Source organism: Populus nigra, chromosome 1 (genome assembly GCF_951802175.1).
Source record: "Populus nigra chromosome 1, ddPopNigr1.1, whole genome shotgun sequence".
Classification (NCBI taxonomy): Eukaryota; Viridiplantae; Streptophyta; class Magnoliopsida; order Malpighiales; family Salicaceae; genus Populus; species Populus nigra.
The window spans coordinates 33,531,690-33,554,735 of NC_084852.1; the positions used below are offsets into that span (position 1 = coordinate 33,531,690).

Below are 23,046 nucleotides of genomic sequence, written 5' to 3' on the forward strand. Positions count from 1 at the left end.
ATTTAATTTTGAGTGTTTAAAATGATGGAAAAAATGAAATCCATGAGACTACATAGCCCAACAAAACAAAATTGAAAAAAAATTAGAAGACACAATTATAAAAAATAATCTAATATTAAATGATAAAATTAAAAATAAAAACTAAACAAAAAAAAGCCAAAATCAAATTGCGAAAAAGATATACGAAAAAACTTCTCGAGTCAGTCCAATTTAGTCTGTTAAATCTGCGACCTAAATGATGAGATTGAGATAAATTCTTAAAAAATAAATCAAAAAACTATGAAACTTTATTTCCAACGGATATAATGTTGAAGGTTGAAATCAAGAAGGAAAAAACAAAACAAAATTCATGAGATCAATATATAACCCAACAGGAAGAAAATAAATTAAGTTGTTGAAGAGTGAAATTAAAAAAAAAACTAAAAAAAAACACAACACTATTTCAATAAATAATATTTTATATATGTAGATATAATTATTTAATCACACCCTTTAATATATTGTTAATTAATTAACTAATAACGGGGAAAACCCATAATGATGCCAAAATAATTAGTACAACTTACAATAAGCTAATGAATTTAATGAAACGAGAATTAATTAAAACAATAACTAAAAGTCTATATATATTCACATTAGTTAGTTTGTATGCTGGAGTTATGTTACTAGGTCCATAATTTTTTTAAATGTAAAAACAATATATACAAGTCTTAGAGAATTCTTTAACATTGATAATAAATCCAAAAATAGTCATTTTGAAAGAGAATAAATTCATCAAAATAAATTCTTTTACTAATATATTTCTTATTTATCTTAACAAATACAAGTTTTTTCTTAACTAGAATCATTGATTCTGTTAAAAATAAATATCATATAATTATTAAAATAAGTTAACAAAATATATCAAAATAATATTGTAATTAAAAAACTTTAAAAAATAAGTGATAAAATCATATTTAAAATCTATTTAAAAATTTTAAGAATAGAAAAACAATTTGAATTGAATTTCATTAATAATTTATTATGAGTATTATTATTTTCATATATACAGAATAATTAAAAAAATAATTATTAAAATTCAAATAAAAATGTATAATAATATTTAAAAACTACTTCAAAACCCTAAGGTGCCTAACAAAACAAAACAAAACAGTAATAGCTAACTTTTGTTGAAACTAACAATGCTGGCCAATCGTACAAATAATAGTAGCCATCATCAATCAAGCTATGAGTAAAGCTAAGTAGTAATTATGCCTTCAGTAAAGTTCGAAGTTGTTCGTGCATTGAAATATCGTTTTGAAACTCGGAAATTATCGTGGATGTTGGAGGTGAAATTGAAAGCTGAAAGATAAATTAAACCTTCGACATTAAATATCACCATGAACATGTGTGGGTGAAGAAAAGAGAGAGGAGGGCAGTAGTAGACGGAAGTCGTCTTACATAGGATATCCCCGGTCATGAAGTTTTTTTTTTTAATTAATGAGTATCCAAACCAGCTTGCGTGCATCTTAACTAATCTCATAAATTCTAAAATTAACGATCATGTAAGTTTCCAATAACACTGAAATTTATGGAACTCAAACTGGTAACTTTTAAAAAACAAACCTAGAGCTCAGATGATGTATCTTGTCGTGGAACGGACTAACCCATGTCGTCTCCCACATTTGTGCCAAAGTGCATTGCAACAATACCACCATCGCAAAACCAAATCAAATGTTACATAAAAAATAACTTTGCAATCTCTCTCTAGACCCCCAAAATCATGCATGTCCCTCGCTATATATATCCCAGCAAGTGTATTTTGCGTTTTGCCTATGTGAATGTCACGCTCACACAAGATCTAGTGAGTGTTATGCTTATATAGAGAAAGGGTACCAAGCACTGTTGCTGCACCAGCTTATAAGCAAAGATGTCAGCCTTCTTTCTTAGCACGGCATGTACGTAGAGTCCACTGCTAGAGACTTTGATTGAGGAAGGGGTTGCTAGTTGATACCCAAGGCAAGGTGGGACTGTTCAAAGATTCTCTTTCCAACAATATTGACTTAGCTCTAGCTTGTAAATTAAGTTTCACATGAATAGATGAGTGTGTGTGTGTGTGTGTTCTCTTCGCTTGAGTTTTAATTTTGGTAATCTGCACAATAAAATTTATCAAACTTCTCTAAATATATCATATCAATAGAAAGAATATGTTCTTAAAATCACAAAAATTTAATCTCGAATGATACATAATTAATTTGGTTTAAAGATGTCGCTTAAGAAAAGCAAAATGTAAATAGCAACTGTGAGCCAACACATCTACCTGCAAAACCTACTGTAGCATTTTAATTAATTGTAGATAAAGTTTAAATGAATTAAAACGACATCTGATATCCATGTTATAGCTGCTGTAGTAAATAGATCGGATATTATATTGATAGATTATTGAATATCATCCAGACACAGGTTCTTGGGGAGATTTTGGCTCTACAGAAGGTAGAATAGCATATAGCATAATTGCTCACTAACCCGACCTCCATCATATAAACTACCAGCAACAGATGCAATGCAATAGCTTGAACAATTGATTGCCTTATGTTTTATTTTTAGTCTCATCTGTGTTGCAACGACAGATGTTTGCATTTTTCAGTCTAACTCTATATAGATATGTGTGGAATGCTCCATACATCTCATGCTTTGGCCTTACAACAAGCAAATTTATTATTCAGCCGCAAGAACTTTCTTCAACTCCTTTTTGTTTACCTAAATTGACAAGAAAAGGTGGTAATCAGATGCGCGAAAAAACTCACTTGTGTGGGGAAGCATATGGGCAAAATGTCTAGGAACAGTATGAAAGAAATGCACCTTTCCCATAGCATTACGAGGCAGTGACTCCCACAGAAACAATCGAGTAGGTAGCTGGAAAAATGCAAGAGAAAATGTTAGTTATGAGTTGGGAAAGGTCAAATATTGTTTTCAGCATTTGATGAATTATACAAAGAGCTACATGGATATATGAACTCATCAAGAACAAGTTCTTCTTGATGCTCGACCATGAGAGAGCAACAACAGTAAAACTAAGATAACTGGAAACCTGAAAAGAATACTGATATTGAACGACCTGGATTTCAAGAGGAAAAAGAAGAAAAAAGATTGTTTGGAAAATCTAAAGCTTTAATAGAAGGATAAAAGAGCACTGGCTGTGTTTGTCCAGCATATGCTGAGAACAGCATTGAAGCTTACAGCTTTTGACATGTCAGAATAGGTTAATGAAGCTCTTCTAAACTAAGCTTCTGGTCAGGCTTCGAGTCATGGAAGATAATAAGCACTTGGTAGTGACTTCTAGCGAGCCCAATGATGCATAAATAAGCTCTCTTAAGCTTTATTGAGGTTCCAAATGCAGCCTTACTGACCACCAGTTAAATAATTCAACAAGCTTGAAAACTAGTGAGATTTCAGTTTTTCATCATTCCAAATAAAGACCCACATATTGCGGCCATGACCAAAGAGAGAATTTCTCCAACAAATTGAAACTCCAAATATTTCCTTGGAAACGTGAGAAATGAAAGATGTCTGTTGCAATACCTTGTATGGTGCAAGTTTGTCTTTAGCCCACTCGCGTAGTTCTTCCAAGCTTATAGCAGGCTTTGATGATGACTCTTGTTTTCTCTTTGCTGCTTCCCCTGGCACAATTATAGCACACACAGCATCTCCATAGGTTTTGTCAGGCAAACCCAAAACGCAACATTCTGCAACAACTGGGTGCTGTATAACAAAAGGAATTTGTGGTTACAAAATTTCCCCCTTCTTAGAACATATTGTATATTTCTTCTCTATGCATAAAACAATTGAGAGACAGAATGATCTACAGTAGAGTCTGTTTACGTCCAAAGAATCAAAATAGATGATGAAAACTAATTACCTCCAAAAGTGCCGATTCAATTTCTAATGCAGATAATTTGTATCCCCCAACTTTCATGATATCTGCACTTGTACCTGTATGAAACATTAAAGCCTTATGAGCTTCACTTGAAAGGACAGGAGCAGTATAAGTCTGTCTTATATTCTAAGCCATTGTGGTGCAAACTCGTTTTTCAATGTTTATGGCACACAATCAACAAAATAGCAGCTTCCTCAATGACATCAGGGAGTAACTAACAAAACAAATGATACATAGACAAATATTGCTAAGAAGACTCTCTCCAATTTGACAATCCCTCCCAAAACCATCGCTAGTGGAGACAGTAATGCTAAAGTTTATATCAGCAAGAGGGAAGAAAGAACTGTTGCACACACTCTTAAAATTGCATGCTACTCTTCTAATACATGTTTGAGGGCAGCACATGACCTTTCAAAACCATTAACAGGCAGATCACTGTCTTAGAGTTGTCTAGAAGCAAATATTGATTAGTAAACGAAGGATATGTGGAGAAGATGAAGCTCTAGAAAAGAACTACATGAAATTCAACAGCAGAAGCTGGCGTCTTCGCTATAGAACTATAACATATATCCACACATGCATGTGGGAAGGGGCACTATAACTTTGTTAATATAATAGTTTGGAGATATAATTAGTAATATATCTGGTATTAGTGGACTGCCGACATAGAAATCAATTGTTAGTTAATCATAAATTTTATGGCCATTTTCAATGGATTGAGGGACAACTTAGAATGAGAAGAAAGAAATGGAACCGAACCCTGTAATTTATCTACAGCTGAAAAGCATATCCAAATTGGCTGAGGACAAAAGAAAGAAAATTGAAGACCAGCCATTCAGATAGGAACCAAGCACCAGTACCAAATAATGACCATGTTAGGCATTGCATATTGTAAGAACAGTCAAACTGTGCCATGTAAAATATGCAGCATTAAAAAGGGATAAAAGTGTTCATCTTGTGCAAATAAAGGAAAAAGAAGAGGAAAAGGAAAACATTGGTAAGCGTCAATGTATATAGGAATTTAAATCTCCTTACGTCCCAAAATGATGTAGTAACCATCTTCATCTATTTTACCAGCATCCCCAGTCCTGAAGAAGCCATCATCAGTAAATGAATCCTCAGTTACCTGCAGGATAATCACAAATTAGCAAACTAGTTGGTTAAAATCTAATTACAACTCCATTGCTCTAAATGTTCGATTTTTATCAATCATTAGACACTAATATAGCATAAAACTCCAATAATCATAATATGCACTATAAAGTAATACCATAAGAAAAAGTTTTTAAAAAATGAGCGTTTCTTGTAAAAGATATTCCTGCCCAAAACATTAAAAGAAATGGAATTGAACATGAAGAGCATAATCTAGTTATCTAAGCCAGTTTATAAGCAGTCAAATGATGTAAATCAACATCATAAGTTGAACGAAAGCAGGACTAATTATATGGCTTGCATCTGTGAAATTAGGATCACATTTATACAGACAAAATATTTAGTGCCACATCTACAATCATGGAAACAGCAAGAACAGTACAGAAATTCATTTATGAGTGTTGAACATTTCTATGGTATGGTTGAACTCTGAAATGAAGCTAATGAAACTCTAAGATTCAGGAGACAATTTGAGCTTGACTTGGTCAAGGCTTCTGCAGAATGACTAAATGAAGCTTGGACAGTTGAATTCTTAAATGCCATACAAAATCTCTACATCTGCAAGGAGACAAGTAATTCAACATGAAATAATTTCTATCAGCTATGTTTTTTCAATTCCATATTCAGAGAAGATACAGCATCTTTCTTGATTAGAAAGGTTGAGAAATAAGTATACGGAACTTCACATTGCAGGCATCTTTGAAAATATAAAACAGGTTTAGCTATAATAATAGCATAACTCGTCCATATTGTCCTGAATAGAAAAATATGTTGAAAAAAGAAAATGAAATTGGGGATAGCCACTAAGGGAAGAATAACATGAAAAGAAGACAGGCAGCACCTGAGGAAGTTTCCAATATTCCTTAAACATGGAAGGACTTCTGATGCAGAGCTCACCCACGCCTGTTGTATCATTTTCATTCTGATCTTCTGCAATTTTGACCTAAAAAAAGTACAAAAGAAGATGTTGCTGAGGAAAAGGACTGAAGGATATGAAAAAAAAAAAACCATTTCTTAGCATACAAACCTGCACCCCAGGAAATGGTTTACCCACAGTCCCTGCCTTCCGCACACCTCTTAAGGGATTTGATATTGCCATGACAAACTAAGACAACAAAACCACTACCACAAATGAGAATATTGTAAAACTAATATGCTGTGCACTTTGTAATAATAAACAGACCACTTACCTCAGTCATGCCATATCTTTCCAAAAGGCGATGACCAGTGATGGCTTCCCATTCTTGCATGACAGGAAGCGGGAGAGCAGAGGAGCCAGACATCTGGAAAAAAGGAATTAAGGATTTTATCTTGTGATCATAGTTTTGTTTGATAAACAAAAACTAATGGGATTGGCAGGAACAGTTGTACATTTAGAGAATCCAACAATCTAAAATGCTATAAGTAGAACAAGTAGTCAGGTAAATTCCAGTCAAGATCAATTAACCAAGGGTCTACTCTCCAGCAACTCGTTCCTATGCATTTTAAATGAAAATAAGAAACACTAGATTTTCCAGGGTACTTACCATCAGCCGCAACTGTCTTGCAGCAGAGGCAGAAGCTGCCTGTTGATCTGAGTCCATTGCTCCATAACCTTGAATCAGTCGAGAGTATATTGTTGGAACCTATAAGTTACAAATTCACAAATCTGTAATAAAACCTAACACTGGAATTTCATGTGTACAATTGTAGTTATCCTAAATTGCATACATAAATACATACATACCCAGTAGGAGAAAATCAACTGCACTATTCGCTAATTTTATCAAGTTTTTCTTTTCCTTTTTTTTTTATTGGAATAGGGGCCTAAGCCCAGGAGAAAGGAAAAAAAACTATTTAAGTTTTTTTCTTTGCACTCTAAGATGACTAGTTCCATGTTATAAGCATAAGCCAAATAATATGCCTCCTTCTCACTAATAATGACATCAATGCCCAAAATTTACTTAAAAGCAGCACAGAGACGACCTTAGCCAATCTGCTACCCAATAACAATTTTTCAGGCCAGGAAATTAAAGAACATAAAACCAAATGACCAGTTGTGAGTACAGAAACTAGCAACCGTGATCTAAGACAGTGCACCATGTTCACTATTCAGTAAAAGCATGCAAGATTAAATAAATAAATAAAACAGAAATAGTTCAGTAAGTTAAAAAAAAAGAGTCTAATATATGCATGCTTAATGCAAACAGGAAACTTACCCCAGTGAACACCGTTATAGCATCATCAGCCTTACTCCCATTAGGAGGATAAGATTCACGCCATCTTTGCCAGATTCCCCTCACACTAAATTTTGGCATAAACTCAACCTTCAACAACATGATTAGATATATTACAACAAAACCAATATTACCAAATGTACTATAATGGTTCAAAAGCAATATGTATGTGCATTGTACAGGAACAAAAAAATAAAATAAAAAATTACCGTGGAGCCTGCATAGATAGGGGCAAATAGAGAATTGAAAAATCCATGAACATGTAAATTATAAGTTAAGGATCAATTTCATGTAAAATATTCATATCAACCATAGAAGAAAATAATAGCATTAGCAAGAAGCAATGCTCAAACCATATCAATTGGAAAGCGAAATAGCAAACTAGATAACTGCAATTTGATGGATATGATGTAGCGGTAAACAATTGAGAAATTGATCGGTGGATGAGTATTCCCAAGCTTCTGCCAAAGTTTGAACCTGCAATTGAGCCAAAATTGCACAAAGTCAGCACCAAAATCAAACATTAAATAAGAGCTAAACTGAACTTAAGAAGGAAAATACTACACAATTTACATGTCTTATCATCATTATGACGTATCAGCTCTCACACATACTAATCCTTGAAGTACGCATCACATAATACTACAACTTTTTGGTTAGCAATAACAATCAATCTCTAGAATGTCTGTCCACAATCCATCTTAAGAGATTCACAAGACATCAAGTATTCTTCTACAGCTCAACGTTGACAACTGACATCATTAACTTGTAATTTGCACATACACCATATCTATGATACGAGAACCTGATGTGGGGCTGCAAAATTGAATTTATAGGACTACATATTTTAGAAACACATATCGAGTTTAATTTCAGTATTTTAGCTTTCTTATGGAATTAGGACTATCTATAAGGTTTTCCTACTATTATTGGGATTTCTTATTTTTATTTTGTTTGGTGTCTATAAATATGCACACTAACTAGACATTCACTTTTAACGTTAAATATTGATAATCAAGATAAATTGAGTTTTCTCCCAGTGAACTGGTTCTCTTGATTTGTGTTATTTTTGGTGGTTCTACACCAGTCAACTTCACAATCATTAAAGAGAAGCAATATCTGATAATGTTCAAGATCAGGGGTACTATTTCAGGATGGGATGCCTGAAACCAAGAGGTATGGGACATTCAAATACATGCCTGTGCAGTGATGCTTTTGTGTGTGTGAACTGCGCCTTTAGGTTTCCCTGTAGTTCCACTTGTGTAGATAATTAATGCTGGATCGTCACCTATATCAACAAAGAGCACAGAGTTCATTGGAAAAATAAGTTGGCATCTATATGCAACGCTACTGCAAAATGTAACTTTATGGGGTAAAAAAAAAAAGCAAAACAGTGAACTGTCCAATCTTAATTGAGTTCTCAAAATTTCTCAAGAAAAGAAGAATTATAACCTTTTTCTAAAGCTATTTCTTCAACTTGTGAATGATCATGTACACTTTCATGTGAAGAATTTCTGTGAACAGATGGAATGAGAGAGAATTGAGCAGCACATTTAGCAGCAACATTTTGCATCAACTCCTGATGATCTTCAGTGCTAAGTACCATAGATATCTCCTATAAACACCAAATATAAATAAGAGATCCATGATAATTGGTGCACAGAAAAAATAAAGATGTTAATGAACTTTGTGCAGGAGAGCATGAAGCAAAAACTATTTCAGCACACTGGTTTTTACCCGCACATGCCACAAATTCCACTGTTGTTGTACGACATTATGGAACTTACAGAGAAAAGCCCATTCATGACCGAAGTCATGACATCTTTTTAAGGGGAAGAAATCATAAGGATGAACTGTATAAAAACTGCACGAATGTATTGTTTGAAGGATAAGCACACAATTAGATTTTGAACAGAGGTAACACATAGGGAGCTGGATACAGATTTAATGTAATTCACAACGAAAATTCTGATTTTTCAAATGGACATCTAAAAGTTCAAATATCAAAATCAAGTCCACCTTAGAAAGAACACTGCTGATCTTAAGACAATAAAGTAACTTCACAAAAAATGAGAAGAGAAACTGAAATATAGAATTCAATCCAGGGGCATACAGCATCATTCATCACATGTAAGAGCTCAGTCTCTGGGTAGCTGAGTGCTAGTGGAACTGCAACACCTCCACTAAACCAAGTTGCTAGTATCCCAGCAACAAACTCTGCTGAAGGTTTAGCCACGATTCCGATTCGAGCTCCACCAAGATGTTTACATCCTCCAACACCATCAACCTACAGGACAGATTTTCATGTTTCAGGTCTCCGATTTCTGAATATACAATACACAACTTTAACCAAGTGACGGAGATAGAAAGATGCATGCAGCAGGAGTACCAGCATTATAAACTCTCAATATCATTACACACAGCCTCATAGCCAAAGTTGTTGCGCCAGTTTAAGAAAAACATTTCGTTCATTGATCCCATTTCAGAAAGCCTCAAATTCAAACCATATATCACAAACTCACAGAATAAGCTGTTTCCTGTACAATTTTTTTTTTGTTTTTTTTTAAAAAGGTAAATCGAAAGGTTAATATCTACTCACGGTTTCTAAGCCACTGTTACATAACAGGTCGGATATCTCCCACGCAGAAGAGATGAGTTGTTTGTAACTGTAACTTTTATGTTCCGCTCTGATAGCAATGCTATCAGCAGCTGCAGTCCCTTGCCTATAAACTTTCTTGACGACCTCCATAAGCGTACCGGGATGCGACGCTGCAAAACAAACAGCAACGAAAACGTTACCTTAATTTGAACTTCATCTACCACAAAATAAAAAATTCATTTCAGTATCATGTAATCACATGCAGGATTCTTGAGAGAACATAATTGACGGGCACAATTGATATCCTACATTGATCCATCAAAGCAATGATCACACCAGTCATCCAATAAAACAAACTAAACAGTATCATGAGCTAGGAGTTTCATCAAACAAAAAGCGGGCGAAAACAAAATACAAAGAGATACGTACACGAGAAAGAACGAGAAGGAGAAGAAGAAGAGAAGCAAAAGGTGCGATGTGGGAGGGGAGAGAGAGACGAGGGGTAGAGAGGGTCGCGGCATAGAAGATGAGTAGAGTAATAAAGAGAGGAAGGGTAGTTGATGATCTTCAAATATTTGGACAGAGCTATAAATGAGACGGCGTGCATTTAGGTGATGGAGTGGTTAAAATTAATTTGATGTGTCTGAAAACTACTCTACAGTTATGTTGTTGTAATAAGCTTTGGTTGTGTTATGTTTTTTTGTGGTTTTCGTTTTGTAGGAAGTCAAATCCTAAGTGCTGTTTTTTAAGGCCGCGCGGGTTCAGGTCGGTGGTTGACGGTGTTCTTGATGCGCCGCCATTACAGTCAGGATTCATCATTTTAATTCAGTTCTATCGTTTAAGAGTATTTTTGAATCAATTCATGTTAAAATTGATTTTAAAATTTCTCAAACATGTGTCTATATGGGATTAAATATCATAAAATTTTTAAAATAATGATGTTTATATAATTAATTTTAAAATTTATAAAATTAATTAAAATAAGTACAAATTAACCTGAATATTCAAACTAATAAACAAATATCATAAAATTTCACTCATTTTTATTTTTTTACAAATAAATTATAACAAATGTAATAAAAAGACAGGGTAAGATGCATTGTATCCCCTCACATTTGTTAACAAATGTGTCAATGGTTTTTTTTCTTTAAAAGCATGGGAAGAAATATTTTTTTAATCTTGTATTGTGCTTTATTTTTCTTTTAAATTTAAAAAACAAGAATTAATTATTCTCTTATTAATTAAGAGTATTTTTGAATCAATTCATGTTAAAATTGATTTTAAAATTTATCCCACACGTGTTTTTATGAGATTCAATATCATCAAATTTCATTTTAGCTCTTCACGTAAAAATTTGTTTGTTTTTAAATAAGAGATATTTTGTTTTTGTCTTTTCATTCATAAGTGTATTAGATATTATAAATTTGTTTAAAGATATTTAGTTGATTAAATATATTTATAAGCTATAAAATAATCAAAATACTTTCAAATGTAAAAGACAAGCGGTTTTAGGTAGAGACATTTTGATATTTGTATTTTTTTATACACCCCAGAAAAATTAAAAAAAATATTTAAAATTTAAATATTTCATATGAAAAAAAAATTCATGTGAATATAGACTATACATGTTGTAAATAATAAAGTTTAAAAGAATATTTTAAAATTTGTTTTTATCCCACATTAAAAAAACATAACTTTTTTCTTATGCACATAGAGTATGTGTAATAAAAGGCTTCAAATTCCATACTAAAAAAATAACTTTTTCTTGGAAACATAGAATATACATACTAAAAAGCTTCATATCCTACATTGAAAAGATATTATGTTATCCTTTTAAGTTGAAGTATTTAAACCAAAATTTTTTTATCTCACATTGAAAAACATAATTTTTTTATGGGAACATAAAGTATATATACAAAAGAGCTTCAAATCCCACATTGAAAAAATAAAATATTTTTCTAATATTTATATAGTGAACTTTAAAAAATATTAATAACCAACTAAAAAAATATGAAAAAAAAGGTAAAAGAAAAACCATATTTGAAAAAAAAATCAGGTCTCTCCCGGGTTTGACTAGGTCATTGCACCGGCCAGTCTTTTGACAAACTCAAACCAGTCCAGTCAAGCCGACCCAGATTTAATAACTGTGGTTCAGATGTTGTGGTTTATTGTTGATGAGCCCGTTTGGCAACGAGGTAGAGGTTGTGTTTCTTCAAAAACGCACTGGCTCAGTGTTTGGTTAAGGAAAAAAAGTTGTTCACTGTGTATGGGTCCCACAACAAATTGTGTGCGAAACGCAGGCAATTTGAAAGCAGAAAAATGCTGCTTTTTTGCGCGGCTCTTGGAGAACAACCATGATACACTGTTCAAACAGTGTAGCATGATACACTGTTCATTGAACAGTGTATCATGCCTCCACTGTTCACTGAACAGTGGAGCATGTGAACAGAAAAATTCTTTTTTTTTTTTTCAGCCAAATAAATTTGTTTAACATTTGTATTTAAAAAAAACACTAGTATAAAATGAATTAATTAAATTCACTCGTACTGTAATATCAATTTTATACCTGATAATATTTATCTACGCTAAAAAAATTATGAAAACCGCAATTTTTATCGGATGAATTTTGTACGTAATGGAATTATAAATAGTTTAATGAAATAATAAAAAGTATTTTTTATAAAGTATTTTTTATTTCATGATGTAATAGGAGTAATTAATTTTACAATATTTAAATTTAAAATCATCAATATTAATATATATTTTTTTAAATTATTTTATAACCTCAATTTCAAAAGCATTTTTAACCAAACAAATTAAACTACTTTTTCTTCAATCTCAATTTCAACCATAATTTTAACCAAACACCAATTTTTTTCAAACCAACCTCAACTAAAAGTACTTTTTATAAAACAACTTTTTTCAAATCACAACCACAACCGCTACCGCAATACCAAACACACTCGATATCCCTTTCTTCTTCTTTTTCCCTTCATTTCTATCTCCTAACTTGTTAAATACAATTCAGTCCTCATTATTATCGTGTTTCAAATTCAATCTTCTTCTCTTTTTCAGCACCTCAACTTCATTATTAAATAGGCACTTGGCAGCTAGCTATATAGCTACTACCAACAACTATTTTTTTCGCAAACAAAATAATTACACACGTAACTTAACTGGTTCCAAATATATATTAAAGTTTTGAGATTTAGCAGCCATGGGAACCCGTTTGATTCACATGTGTTGAATGTGACATTTATAGCTTACAAATAAAGTACCAGTACAAAGAATGTGAACCGAATAAATCGAATAATAAGGCTGATATCAGCACAGCAGGCATGCCAGAGTGAATATGACAGAAATTTGTATGCACAATCAAGCTTCCTTCGAATATATATATTTGGTACTACTAAACAACCAGTCACGGGGAAAAACACGCCTTATCATCAACCGGTCCCAAGTTGATCAGCATTCCCTTCATTTATTGTTGGTTCTTGAATATTATTAATACAGCGAAAATAATAAAATAAAATAATTTATAAATTTCTAAGATCTCATTGAACAGATCAAGAGTTATTTAGAAATTTAGTACCTGAAGATCTTATATTCTCTAATTTTAAATAATTTTTTAAATGTTGGGTTCTCGCAAATCATAAGCCATCTAATTGTTTAGCCTTTAATGGTAATCCACATAAACTACTAATGAAAAATATCTTAAATCCTTATTTAGAATAGAGTGATTGTTATGCCTAGAATATTAGATCTTTATTTTGTGACTTACATGGGATTTCTAATCTAACAAATAACCTTTTAAAAAATAAAAGGCATAACTTTATATTTATAAGAAATCCTAAAACCCCTATAAATGAAAAAATATATTTTCCCCTTAAATAATATTTATATATTATTTAAGAATAATTTTAAAAATTTAATCAATCAAGTTCTTACTTCATTGTTCTAGGACTAGAATTATAATCTATGAATTAAATACATTCTAGTGTTTGATTTCTAAAATTATTTTCAATCAAATCACACTTAATTAATTATTTTCAATCAAATGTTGGGTTGTCGCAAACCACAAGTCGTCTAATTATTCAGCATTCAATGGTAATCCACGCGAACTACCAATAAGAAATATGTTAAATTCTTATTTAGGAGAGAGTGATTGTTGTGTCTAGAATGTTAGCTTTTTATTTTATGATTTACGTAGAATTTCTGTCTAACATACAATCTTTTAAAAAATAAAAGGCATAGCTTTATATTTAAAAGAAATCCTAAAAACTCTATAAATGAAAAATATATTTTCCCCTTAAATAATATTTATATATTTTTTAAGGATAATTTTAGAAATTTAATCAATCAAGTCCCTACTTAATTTTTTTAGGACTAGAATTATAATCTATGAATTAAATACATTCTAGTGCTTAATTTATAAAATTATTTTCAATCAAGTCACGTGAGTCTATTCATAGACACATGTGATATCGCCATATGAAATTTTCATATGGGTCAGTTCAGTGAAAATATATTATAACAAGCACTTATGTATTAGTTCTAGGTATCCATTATATCTCACCTTATGAGAATAACTTTTTTTTTCATAAAAAAAAAATATAATATGTACTAGTCTCTATGACTTTAATGAATTTTTAATATTTAAAAAAGTATCGATTAGGAACATTTTAGAAATAACACTATGATAAAATAAGAATCTTATAATTATAATAACTTTATAATTTTCTTTGCAAATTGTTTTTGTCCCATGAACTTTATCTTTATTTTAGATTCATAAATCAAATATTAGATTCATTAATCTACTATTACATGAACATTAAAGATAAATTAAATTTTTATTTATAATAAATATATAATTATAACAAATAATGTCACGTATAATAATGTTTCAATTCATTTCAAGCTAACACTATTACCCATCAAAGTACCGAGCCAAGTACAAAAGCAACCAGTCAATGGGAAAAACAAGTATTATCATCGACCGGTCCACCTTCTCCACCAAGAGGAATGGCATCTAAACTTTCTACACCTAACACTGTGGCTGATAATGCTCAAACATTGAATATCTGCTTGAGAATCCTTTGTTTGAGGATTTCTCATTTCTCTGCATATAGTGAGCATCCTTTGCGGTGATCAACAAAAGCTTGTATTACTACATACAAACAATCATTAGAATCTCTTGAAGCAAAAGCTCTTAACTAAACACAAGCAATGATTTCTTTTGATAAATTAAGAGCTTGTAAAGTAGCATGTAGTCAACAATCAAAATCATTAAAAGCCAGCTTAGACGTCTCAAAATAAGGTCTAAACCCATACCGGCCCTTCAATATATACTCCCTGCCCCACAATTCAAAATTAAAATATAGAAGGTGTAGTTAAATTAATCATGCTCTGGGTTTTCTTCTTAGAGATTACTAGTTCGAGTTTTACAAACTTTAGGGTTATTACAAGTTTACATGGTTGTTAACTTCAGGGTCCGTGAAATTAATCAAGGTATGTGCAAGCTGGTCCAAATATCCAAGTTATTGTAAAAAAAAAGTTTAGAACCAAAACATTGAAACGAAATGTATAAATTTAAAAGCAGCATTAGAACAATGACATTTTAATGGGGACATCATCCATGATAATGTTTATACCTTCACAGGGAAAATTGCAATATCTGCTTGAGAATCTTCAATGGACTGACTCCACACTCGGTGCACGTAACACTGTGGCTGATATTCCTTGCTCGAGGATCCACCAACTGCACCTACTTGTACTCCTCGTCTTCTTTGCTTTCCATTTTCGTGTAAATATCATCCAACTTGAAACCAGCTAACAAAAATCAAATATATAAATAAAAAAACCCAAAATACTTCATTATGCTCAATTTTCAGTGGGGCGCTTTATCAAACACATAGTATGCACCTCCAAACTCGGAACACACTACTCGAGTTAGCTATCAAGCTGGAAAAAAAAAAAACTTAAATTCAACAAAATGGTGCTCGGTATACCCAAATATTGTTTCTTTGACAAGAATTTGCAGTTTAACCCCACAACCTCGTAATTTGAATTATGAACTCCAATAAATTTAGTATTTTTTTAAAAAAATTATTTTTTATTTAATGATTTGATAAAAAAATAAATACTCATAAAATTAAGCACTAATCAAAAGATTAGATATGTTTTGAGACGACGATCATTTCATATAAAACAAATCAAAACAAATTATAAAAATTAATTTAAGATCAACAAAATATTGAAGCATGAAATATAAAAAAAAAGCCAAAAAAATTCAATAGAAAAGAAATGAAAAAAAGAATTTCTTTTTTAAAGGAACAATTCGACATTGTTATTGAAATCAACTTTGAAACCTTTTAACCTGACTCCTTACCTAATTTATATTTAAAATTAACCTGTTTGGAAGTTATCTTTACATGACCCCGTCAACTTAACGGACCTAAAGACAACCTAAATGACAAGTTAAAGCATAATTTGACTTTAAAAAATTTCAAGATGATATATTTTTTATAAGATTGTGATATATTAGATTAACTTGGATTTCATAATTTAACTTGCCAAACTCGTAACCCAGGTTAAAACATATTTTTACTATTTTTCTATTCAATGATATGATAATAAAAATAGATGCTTGCAAAATTATGCACCAAATAAATATCATGACATTTTTTTGAAAGTACAATAACTTTATAGAAAGCAAAATGAAACAAATTGCAATGACTAATTCAAAATCAATAAAATATTAAATAATAAAATTAAAAAAAATAGAAGATGAAATTTAAAAAACAAAGAAAAATAAAGAAAAAAGCCACCTTCATCACTGTTCATATGAACATTGAACAAGGTGAGGAAGTCTTTAACTTTTCTAGTAAAGTAGTGTACTAGTTTACATGGTTGTGCTACACTACACACTCAAATCAATATTTTTTTTAATATAAAAAAATATCTAAGCCACATGGAACTATTTGATATTGTTATTAAACTTGATCCAATAGGTTAACCTTGAAACCTTCCAACATGACTCTTTTCCTAGCCCAGGTTTAAATGTGACCCAAATAATTTGACGGTTCCCGAGATAACCCAAATGAGTAGTAAAAAAAGGTAGTTTGACTTTAAAAAAATTTGAGATGATTTTTTTTTAACATTAAGATGACGATATATTAGATTGACTCGGGATTCATGGCTTAACACATCAAATCTACGATCCAGGTTATGGACTCCACTAAGTTTAAGAACTTTATTTTTTTGTCTCACTATTTTTTACTTAATTATAGGATAATAAAAATATATGCTTGTAAAATCAAGCACAAATCAAATTTTAGGACATTTATTTGAAATTGCGATAACCTTATAAAAAGAAAATCAAAATAATTTATGAAGATAAATTCAAAATCAAGCAAATATTGAAGGATGAAATTAAAAAAATGACAAAAAAAAGGTAGGGAAATGAAAAAAAAAAGAAATGCAAAAAACTATCATCTTTTTTACTGTTCATATAAATACTAAAGGAGAGAGTTGACACTCCAACTCTTTTAGATATATTAAGTAATTATATACATTTTCTAAAAAAAAAAAGTAATACTTGCTTTCATAAAAATATTATGCTGCGAGAAAGTTGATCATAATTTAATTAGACACTTTTAAAAACAATAAACATTTTATTCTTGATGAAAATTCATCAATATCATAACAAATTTGAAATTTATATTGAAATAAAATAAAATTTTAGTTGAAATTACTAAGATAATACATAAATAAATCTTGAACTAAAAATTATCTTGAATTAAAAGCCACCATACATACATTAGAGTCATATATTTGAAAGGAAAGTGTAATTTTGTTAATGAAAATTTACGTTACAATAAATTTGAAACCAAATTTATGGAATTTAATTAAAATAAAATAAAAGTTTGGGTTAATTACTAAAAACCTTATATAATTTTATCGTTTTTTTACTTTACTTTTATACTTTTAAAAATTACAATTTACATCATTGGTTAAATTTCAAAAAGGATACAATAACTAAATTCTCCTCATATGTAATATACGAGAGAACCAATAAAAATAACATATCACATTCTCTCTCTTATCTCACTTTATCTCTATATATTCTTTTCTTCCCTCCATTTGTCTCTTCTTTTCCTTGTTGATTGAAAACTGAAAAATAAAATCAATGTTTGTTTAATCGATAGGTGTTCTTATCTCATGTGAAATCCCTTGTTCTTCACCTCTTAAACTTATTAAGGTTGGGATCCCTCTTATCTTAAACTCAACAATATTTGTAAGGTACTAGCTATTTGATCCATGTTCCACGCAGATCGTGAAGTTTTCTTTTAAAAAAAAAAACTTAAGTATATAGGCTATTTTAATATATTTTTTATATAAAAAAATTTAAAGTATAAATTGAAAAGCTTATGCAAGAATCTAATCAAATAAATTGATAATTATCTATGTAAATAAATAAATAAAAAGTAATTAATAATAACTAAAAGAAAAATAGGAAAAATCAAGATATGAATGTACATCAAGATATTTGATCTAGTCAAATGAGACATTTACTTATTTATGTCTACTAAATTTGTTTATTAAAATCAATAAAAAATAATAGAAACGGAAACACATATTAAACTGATTGAATAAAATAATAGGATTAGAATATTATACAATGCTGAAAATCTTAGAAATATTATTTTAAAATAAATATTATTTTAATAAAATGAAGTTCATATGTATAAAATAAAATAAAAATTCTTCAAAAGTTTAATACAAACAAAATAATTTTTTTTGAAATAAAACTCTATTTAAAAATGGTCTACAAAACTCGTGGTTTAAGTTATGAGATTAGGATAAATTGATAAAAAATAATTAAAGTTAACCGCAATACCAATCTTTTTTTTAATAAAACATAATGTAAAATCATAAAAAAAGTGAGAAAAATGGATGTTGAATTGTATTAAGTTTTCAAACTCATGACTCTTGTCATTAGATTGGAAGCACTACAAATAAAAAAATCATGAAACTCAATCCCCAACAAATCCAGTCGAAGGATGAAACTGAAAAGCCTAATCCCGAATTGGAAAAAATAATATATGACAAATTTAATTTAAGAAAAAAAATTAAAAACATAAAAAAAATTATAAAAGGGTCAAGGATGAGAGTAAACAATAAAAAAACATAAGAAATGAAATTGAAAAACTAAAAGAAAAGATGACATACGTTTACTTTCTCTAGAATAAAGAGAAAAGAATGAAGAAAAAAAAGAAACGATCGGCAAAAACAAACCACTCATCATCCACCCCAACACACCGAACCAGTAGGAAGAGGACATGGTGACACTTTCAAAGACACGATAAAAGGATAGGTTTGGCCAACGGATGCATCACACGCGTCTCCCAAATGGTGGGGATACCACCCACGTGTTAAGACGTAATAAGCATGCTCCAACAAAATTTTCGAGTAAAAAAATATTTTTTTAACTTAAAAAATACCATAATGTCTTTAATCAGCTTGGAAATTACAAAAAAAAACATTTGTGAAATGATAAAAAAAAGCCCCAAGATATATGCCTTGTTGTTTGTCTTTTTTAAGGGTAAAAGTGTATTTTTTTACTGTATTTTAAAAAGTGAAAAAACAAGAAAGCTCTTGGTCAACAACTCTAATTTCTTTGACCTCATGGATAAATAAGTAATTTTATTGTTTAAAAGTTTTTGAAAAGATGAAATAACCCTTATTCAATAGTTTTAGATTTTGTTGAATTTAGGGGTAAATATGTCATTTGAATGTGCAAAAAATCTTGAAAAGAATAACATACCCCAAAATGATTTTAATGACCAATGAGTCAATGGAAAATACCAAATTACCCCACCACCAAGGCTCCTATTTTTCCCTTTAAGGGTAAAATTGTAATTTTACTATAGCAATCCAAAGTAAATTGTCTAGTGCTGCCATGAAAAACTCACACCCTATATATTTTATCTTAATGCTACAATTTTTTCTTCAATTGAGATTTTGAAAACTAGTTTTAGTGTATTTTGTTGATAAAAAACAAGGTTATTTCATTACAATATCATGTGTTTTTACTCGATTGAAAAAAAATTACCAAATGTTTTACTTTTAAAAAGTGAATCCCGATATTGGAAACCATAAAAACTCCAATGTTAGGTTTTCAATCAATAAAAATTAAACTCTCATAAATATTTTAACTACTGTTTAACCTAATTATGTATATTTAATCAAAAACCATGGAAAACCCCTAAGTTACTGTTCATAAAAACCTAATTTTAAATCTTTGTTTATAATATTGTGAATTGATTTATTAAACCCTACCATTAATATTTTTTTAACCATTGTATAGCTTAATTAGCTAATTGAGCATGTTTAATTGGGAACAAATAAAAACCTCAATTTAAAGATTAAAGTTATTGTTCACAAAACTTTAAAATTTAAATTATATGTTTATAACTTGTTTAATTGATCAATTAAACCTTTTCATTAACTTCATTTCAAAATTGTATAACCTAATTAGGCATATTTATTTGGTTTCATTGTGTTATACTACATGGTTTCATGTATAGTTTCATGATGTTATGTTGCATGTTTCATGTAAACAGAATAAGGTTTTTCAAAAGACATTTCATACAATATGAATCATAAATCATTAAAACAACCTTTCATATGCCTTGATCACTAGAATAAGACCCATAAAGCTGACCTCATAAGCCAGCATTAAGGATGATGTATTTAGTATATGAATCATAAGTCTCCACTTTGCTCAAAGTTGTTTCCGCATCGTTAATAATAAATGATGAGGATCAGCTCAACACCAAAATCAAACATGCCATTGACCCTTACAGATGTCAAGTGGGCTAATTACAAGGGTTGTGGAAAAGAAGCTTAAGAAGCATTTAATGAGCTTGTTCAGCATGTTTAGGACAAGATGGACTTAGAGGAGCAAGTGACACCCATGAAGCTTAAAGAGTAGCCTTTGATTCATCTAATCCAAGTGTAAGAAAAGCCCAATCCATGTGCAACATGAGCCTGATGTGTCTGGCCCTATGATAGTCTTGTTTGAGCTAGATTTCTTAATATTACAAGGATTAAAAGTCAATAATTATTCTCTTTTTTGTGCAAGGTAAATCTAACCAAATCAGATCTTTAATGAGAGAGGATTTTGAGTATTCAAAAGAAGACATTTCGTAGTCCGCTAAAGTAGCTAAGGGGGGCATATTTGTTTCTTAAGCCAAGAAGAATTATCTAATGATTCTCCTAGTTTATGAAAGAAACTAATAAAGTTAACAACTAAGAAGAAAATAATCATTATTTTTATCCAAGTAAAGCAAGGAAACTAAACTCTACAAGGAAAATCTAGAGGTGACAACAAAGATTTCCAAGTCAAAATTGATTCTCGTAGTCTATTTGGAATTTCTAAAGGCAGCAACTGATCATTAAGATACAAGGAAGGATTATTCATTCAAGAGGACTATTTAGACTAGGACATAATTTTATGGAAAATAAAACTTTTTTTATGTTATTTTCTTTGTTATTTGTGGCAACATGCTTCAGACCTTTATTTTAATTTTTGTTTTCATGTTTTGGGCTTGATTATTTAGGCTTGTTTAATTAAAGGTTTGGGTTTAATTGTAAGTTAACTTATTCAAGTCCACATCTTGGGTTTTCTAGGGTTTAGCTTAGGTTATTACACATATAAAAACACCTTTGTATCCTAAGTTTCAATTTCATATTTTTGCTTAATAATAATTCAAATTGTTGTTTCTCTCTTTGTGAATGTGTGAGTGTGGAAATTACACTCAAAATTAGTCAAGATCCTCTAGGAATCTTAGAATATATGTCTTAATAAAGAGAATCTGGTATTAACTAACCGGATTCTACAGATTATTTCTTTCTATTTTAGTGTATGGTTCTTTCCTATCTAGTATTTATTTCTTATTTTAATAGTGAATATGTTAGCATTTATTCCCTATTTATTGTACCAAATACTTCAGTTTATGAAATGAAGAAAGAGAAAACTTCTCTAAAAGTTCTTCATGGTATCAAAGTTAGGTTCTGAACCCTAATTTGTTTTTCCAAGTTTTATGACAAAAAAACACCATGGCTGCAGCAGGATGAAGCTCTATCTCTGAGGTTACCTCACAGCTAAAAACAACATCATCTGCAAACAATCCTGGAGGCACTGAAGGCATATCACACCCTATCACAAGACACAAACTTAACAGTGTTAACTATCTTCAATGGTCATCATCAGTCATGATGTTTATTTATGGAAATGACAGACATGACTATCTCACAGGGGATCTCATTATACCAGAAAAGAATGACCCCAAGTTTCGAACATGAAAGATTGAGAATCATATGGCAATGTCATGGTTGATCAATTCAATGACCAATGAAATAGGAGAAAATTTTCTCCTATATGGAATAACAAAGGAAATCTGGGATGCAACAAGAGAAACTTACTCTAGTTCTGAAAATACATCAGAATTATTCAAGATTGAGGCAGTATTACATGATCTATGATAAGAAGAACTTTCTATAACCCAATACTTCAACATACTTTGTCATCATTGGCAACACCTAGATATGTTTGAAATCTACACTTGGAAATGCCCTGAAGACATAACCCTATATAGAAGAATTTTAGAGCAGAAATGAACTTCCAAATTTCTTCTTGGTCTCAACAAAAATCTGAATAAAGTCAGAGGAAGAATAACGGGGATCAAACCTTTTCCAAAACTCAAAGAAGAATTCTCTAAAGTTAGGTGTAGAGGAAGTAGAAAGAAAGTAATGATGAGACCTCAAAACTTAGCTCTAACAATCGAAGGATCTGCCCTTGCTGCTTGGAAATATCCAAACAACAATTATGATAGTCAACATAGAAGGGGAAAATCATGGTGTGATCAGTGCAACAAGCTAGGACATGTCAAAAAAATTTATTGGAAGATTCATGGCAAACCTGCTGATTGGAAGCCATTAAGATCAACAAATAATAAAGACAGACGTGCCAACAATGTTACCTTAGATGACAACTGAGACAAGATCACCAATTTACCAACCGAGACAAGTTCTTTCACCAAGGAACAACTTGAGATCTTACGAAAACTCTTCAGCCAGAATTTATTATCTCAATCAAG

General features: G+C 30.7%; 1 protein-coding gene across 2 annotated transcripts; it reads right to left on the reverse strand.

The window, feature by feature from the left end:
• Positions 1-2,144: 2,144 nt before the first annotated feature.
• Positions 2,145-10,700, reverse strand: LOC133671316 (probable CoA ligase CCL8). Of its 2 annotated transcripts, none has more exons than XM_062092040.1 (17): positions 10,313-10,700; positions 9,884-10,053; positions 9,398-9,571; positions 8,737-8,899; positions 8,484-8,572; positions 7,690-7,761; positions 7,494-7,544; positions 7,267-7,374; positions 6,595-6,693; positions 6,259-6,351; positions 6,096-6,173; positions 5,910-6,011; positions 4,952-5,042; positions 3,899-3,972; positions 3,562-3,741; positions 2,842-2,895; positions 2,145-2,739 (listed from the first exon to the last, which is right to left on the reverse strand). In XM_062092040.1, exons 1-17 carry the CDS (start codon positions 10,488-10,490, stop codon positions 2,698-2,700), a joined length of 1,818 nt encoding a protein of 605 aa, XP_061948024.1. In that variant the 5' UTR covers positions 10,491-10,700; the 3' UTR covers positions 2,145-2,697. The 2 variants fall into 2 exon arrangements, with proteins under 2 accessions (XP_061948024.1, XP_061948031.1); XM_062092047.1 differs by lacking the exon at positions 10,313-10,700 and adding an exon at positions 10,193-10,241.
• Between the last annotated feature and the right edge of the window lie 12,346 nt (positions 10,701-23,046).